The following is an 18,691-nucleotide window of genomic DNA, read 5'->3' as shown; positions in this document are numbered from 1 at the left end:
ATCAATCAGCAGCAACATCATTTTTTAAAAAAGCTTAAAAAAAATATGATTCCATAACCCTTGTTTTGATTAGCACCATAGGTCTTTAACGTGCAGTTTTGAAAGAAACACATGTTCTAGCTAACATAATATCTGGTACTATGTTAGGTTCAAGAATGTTTGCCTCAGGAGTGTCTTTTGGATGAAAGAATGTATTTGACTGAAAGCATGTCCCTCAATAGGAGCCTCAACTAGATGGATGAAGGGGTGGGGAAAATATCTGCTCTAGGTTAAATGAGAGATTGTTGAAGCAAATGCCCTGCCATATGTCAGGTTTTCAAAGAAAAATACACACTTTATTTTTCACATCCAAGTGATCTAATTTCTTCGTAATACCAGTATGATGACTTTTCAAGATGATCACAATGCCAGCTCGTTACATGTTTTTTACTGCGCATTTGAGACCCATTGAAGAAATGGAAGTGCACAATATGCAAGAGTCATGATTTTTTATTTTTTTTGGCAACAATTACTTGATTTCCTACAGCAAATTCTCAAGGTATTCTGTAGTATTTTGGTGTAAGACGCCATGTAACCTACATGCTTCCTATGTCATTTCCTATGTAATGTGTGTTTTAAACTTCTGAAGTTACCTTTTTGCAATTTTTTTTTTGTCAGTGCTTTTCCTAACAATATTTTTTGAGTCCCCGTCCTTCGTGAAATTGCTATTGCTTTGGTCCAGCTGTCCCAGGGCAGCTGTTGTGGTTTCTATCAGTATAACTGCACTGCCAGCTGTTGAGGTGAAATGGTATCTGATTGTATGTAGTGTGCGTTGAGATTGATATCCTGTGTGGGGGCATGTGTTCATGCAGCTGTGTATGTTCAGTGTGTTTAAACGTTATCATCAGAACTAAACCCCCATTTGGGATACATTTATAACCGTGTGTTAGTGAATAAACCCACACAGATGCACTAGACTAGGACGATGTCCTGCCATGGATAACAAATAATCGCTTTATAAATAATATCCATAATTGATGTATCTTTGCTATATGGGGATAGTGCAGCAGAAACCGGACCCGACTCTAGCGTAGGCCGCGAAGTGCTTCAAAATAATATCGCCTTTTGACCCTGGATAATCCACGGTGAATAGCTCATTGAAATGCGATAAAGAGAAAAAAAGTTTGTTAACAAATAAAACATTTTCTATTGGATCCCACAAACGGTTAATGTAATTTCCCCACGCCCCTCGGCTCCACGCTCGCCCCCACTTTCACACAATACACGCTCGCTCCTTCTCCAAGTTCCAGTGCGTCTTAGCGCACGCAGCTAGACACTCCTGAGACTTTTAAATCCCTCCTTAAGACTTCAAGGTTGGAGCTCTGCTGGAAGAGAGAGAGAGGGAGAGAGAGAGAGAGAGAAGATTAAATACAGCAGCGAGAGCGCAGGGTTTAAAAACATGTAAAACCCGAGCGCAGCAATCTTCCTCGCCCATCTCTGTACGTGAATTCTTCGCGTTGACTTGCATGCAAAGCGACCGTTTCCAAAATTAGCAATTTCATGAATTCACGTAACATTGCACATTCTAGCAATAGTATCACAGACCGCGAAATAGGGAAATACATAAACCATGTTGAGAATGACGATCCTTTTGCTGTTCTGTTTTGGGAGCCTATTGTTCGGTTCCGCAGCCGGTACTGGGTTCGTTTACCAGGTTTCATCGGCGGCTCTGCAGCATATGAACCCAGGACAGCGTGTAGGACCCCATTCTGAATCCGCCACACACCGCCGGTAGGTACCTTCATTGCGCTCGTATTTTTAAAACACGTTTAAATACATGTACTAATTTAACACAGTGATACTAACTGTCATCTTCATGTGTGCCATTAAACTGTAAAATGTCGCAATTGAATGAGTTGGTTGTGGCTGTAACGCATTATATTGTTTAGTTATTTAGTTTTATGATTCACATTTATTTTATGTAAAGCAGAGCATGTATTAAATAAACAGGGTGCTATTGACACCCACAAGAGCAGCGGTTAGACACAATGGGGAATTGACTTTTAAAAAAGAATGATGTTGTTCCCTTGAATGAAAACCTGAAATTTGAACTTCGACTTTTTCTATATCACTCAATGGCACCGACATTATAAATGTTGGTATGTTCTTATTAATATGATACTGTCAATGCCCTATTTGGATATATCATTCATAATACTCAATCATAGCTGTATTAAACTAGCATTGCACTTCATAACCATATGCATAAACCTTAATTAATACAAAGCTTACATACATTCCTTTAGGCGTCTTACCATATATTACATGTCATGTAAAGAACACACATGCTAATTTAAACAAGCATTTTGTTAATGTATACTCAAATGAGTTTCACAACATTTTCAGTGCACTATAAAAAACACCAAAAATGTAATCAAAGGGGAAAATGTTATCTTCTTTTTTCCCGTTGATGTCATTTTTGATGTGTGTCCCTGTGTTACATGAGAGTTTACATGTGACATTCATACCCCCCTGCTGCTGCAGGTAGCACCAGTAGGAGGGCTGTTTAGTTCACAGAGTTGCCAGAAAATGTCAAGGAGGCAGGACACTAAAACTACCATAAACCATTTAAACAAATTGGTATGCCAACAGTGCCTGGTTTCCAAGGAAGCAGAGTGCACAGAAGGCTATAGTATGAACACATGTGGTAAATTCCCTCAGTGATCATATTTTAATGTACAATTAAAGACGCACTGGAGCTTTTAAGTGCACTCTAACTATAGCAATTCCAGTGGGGTTTACTGCATGTAATGCTTTGTGTTTCAACCCCCTATTAATAAGCATCCCTTTAGGTCTTTGCAGCATGTTATTAACTAAGCCAAATATATGCAATAAGGAGAATCATCTTGCTTGCATTGCTCTGAATGAGAGAAACACAGGCTGTTTGAACTCTGTGGCGCTTGTTACTGTTTTGCGATGTTGCACAGGGCCCGAGTTTCATCAACTGGAATGCCAGTCCAGACTGCTTGCTGTGCTTGGTGGAGGTGTTTCATTTGTGTTTGGTAGAGGTGTTTCCTCCTTTGTGCTTGGTGGAGGTGTTTCATTTGTGTTTGGTGGAGGTGTTTCCTTTGTGTTTGGTGGAGGTGTTTCCTTTGTGTTTGGTAGAGGTGTTTCCTCCTTTGTGCTTGGTGGAGGTGTTTCCTTTGTGCTTCGTGGAGGTGTTTCCTTTGTGTTTGGTGGAGGTGTTTCCTCCTTTGTGTTTGGTTGAGGTGCTTCCTTTGTGCTTGGTGGAGGTGTTTCCTCCTTTGTGTTTGGTTGAGGTGCTTCCTTTGTGCTTGGTGGAGGTGTTTCAGGTGTGTGTGGTCTGGAAACAGGTGCAAGGTCCAAACAGTATTTCTCCTAAAATGTCCTTGTTTATTTAAACAATAACAAAAAGAGCCTCCCTTGTACCAGCGATGGTATCAGGGGGTACATGGCTCTAAACATGGGAACACTGGGAACATTTGAAAAATGATTGGATTCTGTCCTATTAAATTAGATCCCCTAACCATTACAAGTGGTGTGGTCACCAGGGATGAGCCTTGATCGGCCAAACAGCCTCTTCTCGTTCCCAAACCTTTCTTTTGTTCTCATGTTCTTTCTCTGCTGGCTGGTTTAATCCTGCAGTTTGTGATGCAGGCACTGATATTTGCTCTCAATGGTATCTGTTTTCTCAATGTTTGCAGAGAGATGCTTGAGGGTTCAATTCCCTTCTAATTCTCTGGTTTTTCAGGGAGATGCCGTACAAGATAGAAGAAGTTCTGTTATATAGTTTGCAGTTAAAATGAGATTAGGACATTCTGGGAAAATGCACCTCCACACACAGCGCATTATCCTTAACAAAACACAGGGGATCACTGAGCACAGTTGTTTACACTGCTACTGCCTTTTGCTGCCAAGCCCTTAAGCAGAGCAACAAATGGATCTTATCTTCTGAATGATCAACACATAGACAAGCAGATGTATTCATCCTTTAACCTGCGATGCACATGCAGACACCATCAGTTAAATCGACACATACTCTAACCTCTGACAGCTACTGGCACATTAGCACTGCCCTTGCCCACTGTGTCTTGATAAGCCTGACTAGATTTTGGGTGTATCAATGCACTTGTGAGACAGCAAGAGATTGGACCCCTTATCAAAGTTAAGCACAGTAAATTAGCTCAGTCGTTTTCCTTGAACTATGCATTTGCCATGGTTTGCCATGTTTTTGTTTGTAATGTGCTTTACAGCCCTTTGGTTTTACAGTGCTTATCTATGCTTTACTATATTTCCACTGTGCTTTATTACCTTTTGGTGTGATTCTACTATGGGACAGTTTAAGTGTACCCCTAATTCTGAATGCAGAATGACTGGGTGGGACATTTGCTTCCACCCTCCACAAATAGTATATGCAATGGTGGTTGCAATATTCAAAACGAATACCAAATACACCCACAGTAGTTCTGTATTTGGGCAGCACTGCACTTGAGGGACAGATTGCTCATTATAATATTTTGAAGAGGAGGTGATATTTTGGCAGCCTCTGATTCAGATCTCCATCAGTTCTGTTAGATCTGAGCGCTGCTTTTGATGCTGTGGATCATTCTGTTCTCCTTCGCCCTCTTAAAGGCTGTATATGCTGATCTGGTACTGTCTTAAAAAACATATTTCAAACAGGGAACAGTTGGGGGTTCAGTATCATCCATTTCAGAGATCGATTCTGGTGAACTTTCATTGTTATACTGACGACGCTCAGCTGTATCTGCCTGCTTGGCATTTTCACATAACAAAATGGATGCAGCAACATTTTCTTCTTCTGAATTTAGATAAAACAGAGATAATGCTCCTGGGTACCCGTCATCAGTTTTAGAATGTTCATTTTCCAGGCTGTCGTTGATGGGTTTGCTCTGGAACCAAAATCTGAAATCCAGGACTTGGAGTTGTTTTTGATCCTGAGCGCTCTTTTGAGGCTCATATTCCTAAATCTCCTTTTTTCATCTTAGAAATATAGCCAAGCTCGGGTCCTGTCTATCCTTGCCTGATGCTGAGAGACGGGTCCACGCTTTTTTTTCTTCTAGGATTGATTATTGCAATGCACCCTTTGCTGGCCTGTCTGAAAAAGCTTTATCGTCTGTATTATGTTCTTATTGTTCAGAATGGTGCTGCAAGAGTGTTAACTAAGTCTAGAAAATCCGATCACATCACCCCGGTTTTGACCTCCTTCCAGTATGATTTAGAGCTCATTTTAAGATCCTTTTCATTCCCTATAAGGAATTGCATGATCTTGCTCCATTTATATCTCACTGAATTGTTGTCTCTATACATCCCTGGCCATACACTGCACTCACAGGATGCTGCGTTTGCTGTGAGTTCCATGGTTTAAAATGCGTACCAGAGATGAAAGGACATCCTCTTACCTCGACCCTAGCCTTTAGAATTCCTTACCACCTTTGGTCAGACAAGCAGTCTGTTCCTGCTTTTAAATCTAAAAACATCTCTCCTTGAAAAGGCATTTCCTGGCACATTGCCGTAAGGCTATGAATTGATTTTAAATAGCTGACTAACAACCAAAATGTTTCTTATTCATTTTGAACTATTATTTGTAACCATGTTTGCTGTGTTCAAACGTGTTCATTGCTTTGAGAGGCCTTGGTCTTGAAAGGCGCTATATAGGGCTGGTATGTAAGTGCAGTGTTGTTGTTGTTATATATTTAGTAAGCAAGAAGAGTCTGAGTCTGGTAAAATAAGCGATATTGTTGACAATATTTTGTGTTGAGCTGACTTACTCTACTGAACAATTTGCGCAGTTCTTTTTTTGTGTGTTAAACAGTGGGGTTGTAAAGATTGTGTGGGTCTGCTGGGTTACTTTTAATGCTGTCATCATCTTTTAAAAATACTTTCTTACCTCTCGTTAACACAAGTAACATTACTGTTCTGTCATATAGTTTCCCAGAATATATTTTCTATTGGTGAAGCGTGTGTATCCTGCCACAATAGTGGAGATTCACTTCTTTCCTGGGCAGCAGGTATAAGGACCCACCAAAACTCCTAGGCAGCAAAATGTGAAAACAGATGAGAGGAGTAACCTTGTTAGGGGGAGAGAGAAAAAATCTCCTATCTACCTACAGTATGTGTTACTTTATATTGTTTATGTGGAGTGGCTAACTCAGGTAAAGGCATCAGGCATTAGCCAACCTTAACCCTCAGGTCCCTCCTTATTGTAACACTGTATGTTATCATATACGCATTGGCTCTGGCGCTCCCGTGGGTTAGGGAGGTAAAACTGTCAGGGACTGTTTCTCCTCATTGCTCTACAGCGAACCCTGCTGGCCAGGCGCCCAGTGAGCTCAGAGCGGACACCTGCAGGGCTGGCCTTTGTCCTCCAGAGGCCGGTAGCTGGCTGACATCTGCTCTGGAGTTCCTGGGTGTGAAAGGAAGCTGGCTCGATCGTGGGATTGGAGGATGGCCACTGAACCTTCGGCTCTCCTGAGCCAGGTGGGGAATTGCTGCAGTGAGGGGAAAAGCAATTGGGCATTCCAAACTGGGAGAAATATCGGGGGGAAAAATGATAATTGGACACACTAAATAATAAAGGCACCATATCGTTGATGTGGTAAACTTACTTTCTAATCACCCTGTATGTATATTTGTTTGTCCTTTTCTCATGTATACTCAATAAAAGAGTTTTCAAATTTATATAGCTTCATTAAAACAAAAATAATTCAGGACTGAAAGGTCTAAAGTGTTTTGTTTAGTATCACCTGACTATTGTACAGTGTTCTGGGTTCAGTTACTCCAATTCTGAGTAATTATAATTTTTCTGTATATATAAAGAAAATATAAACTAACACTGTAGTATACAGAATTAAAAAAAAAAAAACGTTTTGGGATAGTATTTTTTATCTTCGTTTTCCGATTTTACAATCAAAGCTTCATTTTCTCTTTGTCCTTTTTTCCCGTTTTTAAAATCTTTTCTGTTTTTAATTGTTCTATTTTTACAAACTGGATTTATATCTTGGTGTTTCTAATTTTACAATTAAACTGTATTTATTTTGTATTCCAATTTTATTACATTTTTGTTTTTGACTCTTAATTGTTCTGTTTCTACAAACTAGCTTTTTATCTTAGTTTTTCTACTTTTACAATTAAAACCAAATTTTTGTAGCTCTTTTTTAATTTCCGTTTTATTAAATTCTGTATTAGACTGTTAATTGAATGTTTAATTGTTCTTTTGTGTGTGTGTGAAGCACTTTGGAATCTTTGTGATGAAAGGCGCTGCAAGAATGGATGAGTGACCATCATGATTTCTATTGACAGGAACTGGTGCCAGTACACGGTGACGAAGATGGTGTCTTGCCAGGTGCACAACGGCTCGGAGACGGTTGTCCAGCGGGTTTACCAGAGCTGCCGCTGGCCAGGACCCTGTGCCAACGTCGTCAGGTACTGTACCCTAGAGCCCTGCCGCTGCTCTGCTCTGTGCTAGCACAGTACTGTACCCTAGAGCCCTGCCGCTGCTCTGCTCTGTGCTAGCACAGTACTGTACCCTAGAGCCCTGCCGCTGCTCTGCTCTGTGCTAGCACAGTACTGTACCCTAAATGTATCAGTGCTACATATATACAGTAACAGCAGTAGAACATTCAGGTTTTATTTATTTCTTAGCAGATGCCCTTATCCAGGGCAACTTACAATTGTTACAAGATATCACATTATTTTTACATACAATTATATTATGTTTTACACATTATTTTTACATACAATTACCCATTTATACAGCTCGGTTTTTACTGGAGCAATCTAGGTAAAGTACCTTGCTCGAGGGTACAGCAGCAGTATCCCCCACCTGGGATTGAACCCACGACCCTCCGGTCAAGAGTCCAGAGCCCTAACCACTACTCCACACTGCAGGTGATATCAATTAACAATGAGTCCACAAACTCCTCACGCTGCCCGGAGTGCAATGCTCTCTTCACATGGTATCAGTTCACTTTATTATTCTGAAAAGAAATATGTTACACATTAGAAACAAGTACGTTAACAAACCATCCATGCATTACTCTCCAAAAGAGTGTTCTCACTGAACCAAATGAAATCAGATAAGCAATGCATTATAGTACCAGATATCCAGTGTTAACATGAAAATGGTTGCTAAAATAGCTCCAATCACTTTGAGGGCAAGCCTGTCTCCAGTAATAAGTGTCTGAACCTTTCTTACCTCTCATTAGCCTCTCAACACATCTCTCAAGACCTCTGTTAACGTTTTTACTTTGCCTTCTCTGTTTCACCCTGGCATCGCACCCTAATGTGAAGCAAATGCCGAGGCTGGGACCAGCCGCAGCTGGGTTTTATTACAGCGTTTTCCAGCCCTGGGGAATCAGCCTGGGTCACACAAACCCCTAATCTGTGGTTATCCCGGTGTAAACGAATATTGGTTCCCATGAATACTTGTTCCCACCAGCGACCATTTGTTCCCCCTACATGCATGTTTGTTATTTATCCTGTTATGTAAATGATGCATGTATAATGCTAGTGAATGGGAACAATGCTGTCAGGCTGTTCTCATGTATTACTGTAAGTGAGACTGGAGCGGTCACAGGGGACTGGATGGTACACATTTTGGGTTCGGGCTAGGGTCAGGGTTAGGGTTAGTGTTTGCGAAAGTGGTCTTAAAATGAACGTTTTAGTTGAAAATGCATGGATATAGACTTATATGCAAAGAAAGATTTGTTACAAACAAATAAGGGGGTACAAATATTTGGGAGAGGAACCGATATTCACAGCTCTCCAGCACCGTCATCACCCTGAATCTTAATAATATTAAGCACTAGTCTAAACACTCCACTCTCAGCTCTCCAGCGCTGTCATTCCCCAGTGTAACAAGACGTGCTCAATCACAGCCCCAAATCTGCAATGAAAACTCATTATCAATGTCCTCTTTCAGTATAAACAGATTAAAGTATTACAGGAAGCGGTTTCAAATGTATTTAAAGAACTTTAATGTCATTCTGCAACATCTGCATGCAAACTGAAGCACACATGGCACGCACACACACAAACCCAAAAACAAATACTGTGCTCCCTTTTCACGCTACATTCAGTGCTTCATGAAAACGGTGAACTGCATACAGAATAGTGTAACTTCTATATTCTGTAGAAAAGTCTACCTGTAATGTAAAGTCTACCTGTAATGGGGCAGCAGTGTGGAGTAGTGGTTAGGGCTCTGGACTCTTGACCGGAGGGTCATGGGTTCAATCCCGGGTGGGGGGACACTGCTGCTGTATCCTTGAGCAAGGCACCTTACATAGATTGCTCTAGTAAAAAACCCAACTGTATAAATGGGTAATTGTATGTAAAAATAATGTAATTGTATGTAAAAATAATGTGATATCTTGTAACAATTGTATGTCGCCCTGGATAAGGGCATCTGCTAAGAAATAAATAATAATAATGTGGATGACAGTGTTAATTTTGACCTGCCTGGATAAGCCACAGCTGGATTTTATAAAATCATTTTCCAGCACTGGAGAGTCCCCCTGGATCGCATCAACCAGCTGTTTATAGGGGTAACCCTGGTGTCCCCCGGAATATTTGTTCCCCAAGGATGGAATGTTCATTCCCCCTAGGAACCAATCTTCAAGAATGCATTGTTCTAGTAATAATTGAAACGTGTTGACCACTCAAGGGAGCGTCTGCACGTGGTCTTTGTAGATACAGGAGGTCCAATGACTTTGAGATTGCTGGTGGTGACGGTGGCACGATGTCAGTTACAGGACCCTCATCAGGCCCACCTACAGAGTGGCATACCGCTCGGTGACGGCGCTGGAGTGGAGGTGCTGCCCTGGCTTCCTGGGGGACGACTGCAGCGAGGGTGAGTCCAGCCCTACCCCTCACACCACCTCCTCCACCAGCACACACTCACATACTCAGATACCTGCTAGACTCCCACATTCACACATCTTTTATGGTCCTGTACACATTCCTATCTGAGCTACATTTGTATTTTATAGCACAGGGGCAAATATTCAAACAAACACTGCTGTCAATGTAGTCAGGGGCTTCGTTCACATGACACAATGAATAAATGGCTGCATCACAAAGACATCATGCAAAGGAAACCAATGCATACATGACGTCTGAAATGAATATCACACACTATTGTACAGAAGAAGGGGTCTGTCCCTGGTTTAGTAAGTAATTCAATGCCAGGTTTATCACGATCGCAATTCACTTGACAGACAGGCATGTAGCTGTAAGGTTTAGTAATAAAACACCTACAAACAGAAACACCTGCCCTAACACTGTCAGTAAGGTGTAGGAGCAATATGGGCAGCCTGGGCAGTACTGTTTCAAGCTGACTGTTCTGCATGTGTTTTTCTGAAGGGAGGGTTCAAATGAGACCTTCTGGTGATGCCTTAGTCTGAGTCGGGATAAACCACAGCTGGATTTGTTAGAGCATTTTACAGCACCAAGAATTCCACCTGGATTGCATAAACCCAGTGCTGTAAAATGCTCTAAAACCCAGCTGTCCTTATCAGGGTATAGGATGATCAAATCAAGCCCCTAGACTCCTACAGACTTTTCGGATTGCTTATGGTTGTAATCCAATATAGAAATGTATCTGTTTTGTAGTGAGCTGTATGTGTGTGCTGGTTTTAGGGCGGAGCTGAGCTCTCTCACAGATAGATAGGGCAGACGCTCCCATAGGAAGTCACCTTGTTTACAGAACCCCTTACACGAACACAACAGGAAGCTGCAAGTGTTCTCTCCGAAGGCTGGAGAGGGCAGACTGTGGGTCCCAGTTGGGCCACACAGGAAACAATGCATCAGACAGACCTCTGTGACTTCCTGTCCGACTTAATTAGAGTAATTATACCTTTAAAAAAAATATTTATTAAATACCGTAAATGAGTTTATTTTTAAATACAGTTTATTAAAATGTTAGTTTGTGCTAGGGCTGAGGTTAGGGTCCCCTTTGTAATTAGGACAGTGGCCAGGCTCTTATTGATTATCAATGACTAGCGGCAAGGAAAGGGTTAAATAGAAGGAGTGTGCATGTAGCTAGACGGAACAAACAGCTTCCAGAAAATGAGTAAATAAACCCAGAGCCAAGAGCCAGTTCACCCCATGACCCTGTTGACCTTGTGCCCCTGTTGACCCCGTTCCCCTGTTCTGTGCTTGTTTTAGATTTCACTCAGCTGCAGTACTTGCAACATTTCCTGTGGCTGATGCAGCACATGGTTTACGAGAGTCCATGTGCTGCATCAGCCACAGGAAATGTTGCAAGTCATTGAGTCCTCCCTGTCCCTTTTCTGCAGAAACATGGATCCAGGTTACTTTATAGAAGACATTGTTTCCTCTGGCACTCCTAAAATATAGCTAGCACTTTGAACATCACATTTTTTGGCAGCTGAATTCTCATTTTGAGCTCTGCAGTGTGAATAAATACATAGCTGTGTGGTGTTGGTGTATTACTCTACGGATCCAAGATTATTCTTTGTGTGTCTGTGTCTACCCTTATAAAAGATTACTACAGTATTTTTGCAGTTTTACCATGCTATTCCATATGGTTAAACTATGCATTTACTACAGTTTACCCTGGTTTGCCATGTTTATTAACATTCTTTACCATACCTCTCTGCGCTTTACAATGCTTACCTATGCTTTACTAGCACTTTGCTGTGCTTTTACTATGGGAAAATTTTATAAGGGTACAGTGACAAAGACATTAGTCTTTGCTGTTACTCCATTTTGTGAGTTGTGTGTTGGGGACCTGTCCTGGTAAATCTGAAGTCTCATTAGTCCTGTAGAACTCCGCCCCACACACACTCTCTTGATGACTCCTGAGAGCAGTGGCAGAGACCTCTTGAAGGAATAGTCTGCTCCGCAGGGCTGCTGTGTGATGTGGTCTGCCTCGCCGTGCAGGGGTCTACAGAGTATACCACACCATCTCAGAGAGAGACCCCTTGAGACCGTCCTCATCACCAATAATGTGTTCATAATTAAAACCAGGAGGCTTTTGTTTGTCTGTTTACTAAAGCATTGTGTCTCTCATGCTAGTCTCCTGTTGTCTGAAATGCATAGTTCTCATAATAAAGGCTGTGCTCCACTAGGTTTGGCTCCCAGCCATCCTGTGGACCCCAAGTTCTAGTTTAAGAATCCCCTAAATCTTACCTGTTCAATTATTTTTTCCTCACCGCAGCAATTCCCCGCACAACTCAGGGGATCTGAAGGTTCAGTGGGCGTCCTTCGATCTCATGGCCGAGCCTCTTCTACACCCAGGAACTCAAGAGCGGATGTAAGCGGTTTACCAGCCTCTGGAGGTGTCTGCTTTGAGCTCGCTGGGCGCCTGGCTAGCAGGGTCCACTGTAGCGCGATGAGGGGTGACAGTCCCTCCCTGTTCTGCCTCCCTAACCCGCTGGAACGCCACGGCAAATGCACCAACTCCAGAATCCCCAGAGAAGACTGATGACTTTGCACAGCCAGGACACAAAATCTTACCTGCCTTGCACTTCCGTTCGCCACGTAGTCTCACATGTGCAGCTTTTGAACAGTGAGGCTGGCCCCCTACCCTTTCAGCGCCTTCTTACCTATTATTAACCAACCAGCAAATTCCCTTTAATGACTGACATGCTTTGCGGCCAGTGACTTTGCCCCGAAGATATTGGTGAAGTATAACTGACTACTTGAAAGTAAGACATGCAAACACAGAGCTTTCTTTAACCCCGTATGAAACGGTACATTTTTGCTCTAATCCCTTTGCTTTTCCTCTTCAGAACTGGGCCCCTAAGTGGTATAAAGTACAGACCCCAGCACTGATGCTTGTGACAGGGTTGTCTGAAGCCTTACAGAGGTTTCTATTAAGAATCCACACTCACGCACTCTGGGGCTTTTTCAAAACCACACATTTCCAGACAGGCATATTGACAGCATATGTTTTCCAAGTTCAGAAAACAATAAAGTGGACGTTTGGGGGGAAAAGCACAAAACAGGGAGAAACGAAAAGCAGTAAACGCTGCAACCTGGAACTCCTGAACCAGCCTGTCTGCTGGCTGGACTCCAGCACGTCCCTGTTTCTCACAGGGAAGGGGAGTAAGAGAATGGAAACACCCTGGCCTGACCTTGGCCTCTGCAGCACTGAAGCCAGGCCCATTCTCACAGAAAACCGTTTTACCATTTATACAATCATTTTGCAGTTCCTTCGCTTCTTACTTTGCACATACCATGCATTTAGTTTTTTTTTTTTTTTACCACATGTGCCTTATTATAAAGTGGTGGAAATGATAAGCATACGTTTCATTTGCCAACTATTCCGAGCATGTCACAATCACCGACCATCAGAAATTACAAACAGAGCCCTCTTATCCGGGTTCAGAAAAGTGACACTTGACCAATCTAGTCCTTTAAATAATTCCACGTAGCTGGCATATTTTCTTAACTAACAATCTGGAGGTAGTTATTTCATTTTTCTGATGGTCACATTATTATTTATTATTTGTTTATTTAGCGGACGCCTTTATCCAAGGCGACTTACAGAGACTAGGGTGTGTGAACTATGCATCAGCTGCAGAGTCACTTACAACTACGTCTCACCCGAAAGACAGAGCACAAGGAGGTTAAGTGACTTGCTCAGGGTCACACAATGAGTCAGTGGCTGAGGTGGGATTTGAACCGGGGACCTCCTGGTTACAAGCCCTTTTCTTTAAACACTGGACCACACAGCCTCCTATATACCTATACACATATACCAATGTGGACATATTCTGAGCTCAGTGTGGTCCGACCATGTTACTGCAATGTTCCAAAACAACCTGAAACTCTCCTGAACCCAGGTATTGAACCCTACTGAAAGCGCTTGGATCCGAAGTTTCTGAGTGGGTCAAAAAAACAACATCTTGGAAATTAAAACAGATCTCAGTCAGGGCGCCCATCTGTTAGCTCCAGCTGACTGTAGTTAATCAGTCTACTGAATTGAAGCGCGATTACAATGTGATGCTTCTGCTAGTGTTATTTCACTTTCAAGTGAAAATGATTCCCCGCAATCTGTGGACGATTTGTCAGTCTTTATGTCCGTCTTCACCGCCGATGAAAATGCTGCATTCATATCAAGAAATGTCCCGAGAGGCAAAATCATCAGAGACAGTCCCAGCTGCACTACAGCAGACCCTACTGGCCAGGCACCCCATGAGCTCAAGCAGACACCTGCAGGGCAGAGGGTGGTAACTTACTGACATCTGCTCTGGAGCTACTGGGTGTAAAGAGGCCATTGGCTTGGCTGTGGGAATCGGAGGACACCCTTTGACCTTCAGTTCTCCTAAGCTGTGGCGAGGGAACATAATTGGACATGGGGAGAAAAACAAAGGTAAGCATGTGACTATTTCATTATCGTGGCAGTTCTCTCCTTGTTTAGGGCTACGACGTGGCGGTAGGCTTGACTTACAGAAAAACTTAGTCAGATCATAGAAACATTCCTCTGTAACCGAGCACACCATCGCGGCTCTCTGAAGTATTGAAAGGGCTTTGCCGCAGCCAGTTACATCACACACAGGGTCTTCTTTGCAGGAAGTTAGTTAGGCCTGTGTTTAATGTTAACCTCCTAACCTAATCCCCTAGAGCCAGAGCCCAGCTCGCTGTGAATAAATCCCCCCAAATTACCTCCACATGCTGTGGGCTTCCAGCTCGCTCCCTCAGGTAATCAGCAGAAAGCCTGGCCTGCGTGCGAGTGTGTGGCGGGGAATCGGGTTTCACGGAGATGGATGTCACTAATAAAGGAAGACGTGTGTGTGTGGCCGAGGTGCAGTGCAGGGCTGGGACACTGCAATTCAAAGTGGCACATTTTCAGTTCAGCTCTGATTTGGTAGAGTCTTCTTTGCGTGTTATACTGTAGTGTGGATGTAATTAGGGTTGGTGCTGGCTCTCTGCAGGTCACTACGTTTTCATATTCCTGTCAGTTTCAGCCAGCATTCCGTCTGTGATTTCTGCCTCTCTTTGAAACTGGGACAACTGTGAGTTAGTAAATGGAAAATCTCTTTACAAAGTCACAGTTTCAGAGGGGACAGAAATCAAAGGTGCACACCCCCAGCGGGTTTCAACCCACCTTACTTCCACTGTGTTTGTTTCAGTACTATACATTGTTAAAAACCAAACAAATGCCAATTGTACCACCATCCTCTAAATCAGTAAATAAGAACCTTCCATTTTTAAAGACAAAAACACACTGAAGAGACTCTGTACTGTGAGATGTTAGATTTTCAGTCATTATCCCTAATCTCTCAAACAACCTGCTCTATGGATGCAACGGTTATGGTTTTCCCAAACCGAAACTGAACCGAAACCAGCATTTTCATACAATTCTAAACCAAAAAAAGATTAAAATGAACCAACCCCGCCCGATAGAATGAAAATCGGCCGCATTTTTCCGAGAGCTCATCGCACACTTTGCTGCATGTAGACGGTTCATATTAACATCCGTTAATCATTTTCATATGGTTACATAAATGAAAAATAAAGACAAGACTTCCCTGATTGATTCTGACAGCCCTCAGTAGGGATAACCACGGCTTCATACATAGTCTACATGTTCAGATGTCCAGGCTGTTTTCATGGGTCCTAAAATAAAGTGATTCGTTGATGAGAGGTGCTGGTCCTAGTTCTAACATTTATTAAAAATATATAACATATATGTATAACTTAAACACTGAAGCTGCAAGAGTTAAAAAAAGTATTTTGCAAAGCACGGCCACGTCATACAGTCAGGGGAGCGCAGGTTCGCATCTTGGCTGTGCAAAATCGTCTGTCTTTGCTGGGGATTCTGGAGGGAGCGTTGCGTTGCCTCTGGTGCTCCCGCTGGTTAGGGAGGCAGGACCGGCAGGCACTGTTTCTCCTCCTCGCGTTACAACGACCCTGCTGGCCAGGCGTCCAGGGAGCTCGGGTGGACACCTGCAGGGCTGGCCTTTGTCCTCCAGAGACCGGTAGCTCGCTGACATCCGCTCTCGAGTTCCTGGGTGTAGAAGAGGAAGCTGGCTCGGTCATGGGATCGGAGGACACCCACTGAACCTTCAGTTCTTCAGAGCTGTGTGGGGAATCGCTGCGGTGAGGGGAAAAAAAATAATCGGATAATCTAAATTGGGGAGTAAAACGGGGGCACACTGCATTTTTAAGAAGATGAGGTCCTGAACAAGAACGAAACTGGAAAAAGCAATGGAGCAGGCGAAGCTGCATAATGAGGGAAAGAGGTTCTACAGACTTGGGCATCCTCATTGGAACTTACCTTGGTAGTAATTTGAGAAAGACTGTGCTTACTGCCCGGCTCCAAAACCACCTCACATAATTCAAAGAGGCACGATCACCTGCACTGGAGTCTAGCGCAAATATCTGGAAGCTGCTTTAATTAGATGCTTCTGTTTCTTTGTATTAAGCAATGTGGTTTCATTTACTGTGCATGTATTAAATGAGTTTTGTTTGCCTGATTACTTTGTTGCTGCATTCTATCTGTATTTTGATTTAATTCAAGTGTAAGGGCCTTATCCATAGAGTGGCATGCTGTAATAAACTAGCATACTAAACAAGACTGTGTTTGGCTGGTGGGGGGCCAGAGAACAAGATTTTGTTTCTTTTGCTAACATAAATCTAGGTGACGTTTTCAATTAGAAGTGTTTCCTTTTGCCCCTTTTTTACGGGACGTTCCAGGAGGCTGGGAACCAAGCAGCAGATACTGGATACAGAGATACTGCCCACGCAGAGCTGAACCAAGCAGCAGATACTGGGTACAGAGATACTGCCCACGCAGAGCTGAACCAAGCAGCAGATACTGGGTACAGAGATACTGCCCACGCAGAGCTGAACCAAGCAGCAGATACTGGGCAGAGAGATACTGCCCACGCAGAGCTGAACCAAGCAGCAGATACTGGGTACAGAGATACTGCCCACGCAGAGCTGAACCAAGCAGCAGATACTGGGCACAGAGATACTGCCCACACAGAGCTGAACCAAGCAGCAGATACTGGATACAGAGATACTGCCCTCGCAGAGCTGAACCAAGCAGCAGATACTGGGTACAGAGATACTGCCCACGCAGAGCTGAACCAAGCAGCAGATACTGGGCACAGAGATACTGCCCACACAGAGCTGAACCAAGCAGCAGATACTGGGCACAGAGATACTGCCCACACAGAGCTGAACCAAGCAGCAGATACTGGGTACAGAGATACTGCCCACACAGAGCTGAACCAAGCAGCAGATACTGGGTAGAGAGATGCTCCCCATACCAGAGCTGCCTTTGCAGGGGACCAAGGAGCAGATTCCCTAACCACTACTCCACACTGCTTGTTTGTGATTTGGACCCTCTCTGTAACTGGGCAGAATTGTGGCAAATGCATTGTATTGCTCTGCAAAATAGTGTTCAAGGAAGCCTTGATGGTAGGAACATACTCTTCACATTCACAAACCTTATGTGGAGTTGGGTGGGGTACTGTTATTGTAACACAGGACGAGACATTAACTTTATTGTGTTGTGGCAAAATCTAGAAAACAAAAAAGACCAACAGCAACACACTTGTTAATGAGGGGTAATAAAATACATCTGAAAATATTTCCAAAACACTTAAAACATTTCCAAAATTACAACCACATGTACGAAGGAGGCTGGCTACAGCCCAATGACAAGAGAGCTGCCAAATATCTATATTATGACAAAACAGTTCAGTTTTAACATTCATAGTTTGAATATGTTACTTACTCATGTTATAAATAGCTAGACAGGTTACTGTATTCAATTCATGCTAATGGGTGTCGCCCAGTTGTTTGAATATCTTTCTCCTTGTGCTTCTGAGCACATCCTGGCACTCTAACACCTCAGCACATCAACCATACCTGTTGATAGGTTAGGAGAAGCAGTCTGTCAAACGGGAGGAAAAGACTTCTTCTTGCTGAAGAATTCAAACCTTAAGTAAATTAAGTGGGATCCCTCTGAAACTTGGCATACTTGTAGAGATTGAGATGAACTAGGGAAAGCCAATAATGTGCCGGAGACTGCATTGAAAGAATGCTGTCAGGGTTTTTATTTTTTTTGTGAAGCAACCGGATTGTGTCCAGATTTGCGTAGCTGTCAGCTCTCGTTAGTGTAGCTCAGGGCCGCACAGCGCAGGGCCCGGGATCACAAACAAGACAAACAGTGATTGACCGCCCTCCCCCCCCCCTGACCCCCCAGCTCTAATCTCTTCCAGATGACGGGGCTTCATGTTTCTTCTTTTGCATTTTTCACCCAACATTGTGTCTGTTGTATTCTCTGAATCGTTCAGCAATGCTACCATAACTTCTCATGTGTCCGATCTGTCAGTACTTAGATGGGTAGTGTGGCAAAGTGGTGAATACGTGCAGGTGAGTGCAGTGTAGAGCGGATTAATCACACAGACAATGTTGTACAGGTGAAAGGGTGTTTATTTAAATTATTAAATGTCCAGAGCCTCAAGGCAAAACCTGTAAACAGTAATGAAAGAAGTGGTACAGCGGCGTGTAACACTTCTGTTTATAATCCAGTGGGTTTGACCCGTAACCCAAAGTCCAGTTCTTTCACCCACACAAAACACATATACACAGACAGTGCGTGATTTCGTTAGTGGTGCAAAGACGGTTCCTGTAGTGGAAAAGGTGAGCAGTGATGTCCGGTTTTTACGCTGGCCTGCGGCTGCAGCTC

The 18,691-nt window shown here is 43.1% G+C and overlaps 1 protein-coding gene across 3 annotated transcripts in view; it reads left to right on the top strand.

Annotated features, from left to right (window-relative positions):
• The first annotated feature begins 1,266 nt into the window (after window positions 1–1,266).
• LOC117429170 (collagen alpha-1(XXVI) chain-like) overlaps window positions 1,267–18,691 on the top strand; it is a 40,346-nt gene continuing 22,921 nt past the window's right edge. Inside the window, exons 1-3 of one of the 3 annotated variants that reach the window (XM_058998298.1) lie at window positions 1,267–1,770; window positions 7,321–7,443; window positions 9,765–9,868. In XM_058998298.1, the coding sequence (XP_058854281.1) occupies window positions 1,610–1,770; window positions 7,321–7,443; window positions 9,765–9,868 (388 nt within the window). In that variant the 5' untranslated portion in view covers window positions 1,267–1,609. The remainder of the gene's footprint in view (window positions 1,771–7,320; window positions 7,444–9,764; window positions 9,869–18,691) is intronic. The other 2 variants (XM_058998299.1, XM_058998301.1) reach the window with 2 other exon arrangements.

The sequence above is a fragment of the Acipenser ruthenus genome, chromosome 24 (genome assembly GCF_902713425.1).
Source record: "Acipenser ruthenus chromosome 24, fAciRut3.2 maternal haplotype, whole genome shotgun sequence".
NCBI lineage: Eukaryota > Metazoa > Chordata > Actinopteri > Acipenseriformes > Acipenseridae > Acipenser > Acipenser ruthenus.
The sequence above is the reverse complement of the archived record's forward strand: the minus strand, read 5'-3'. Positions and strand labels throughout refer to the sequence as shown.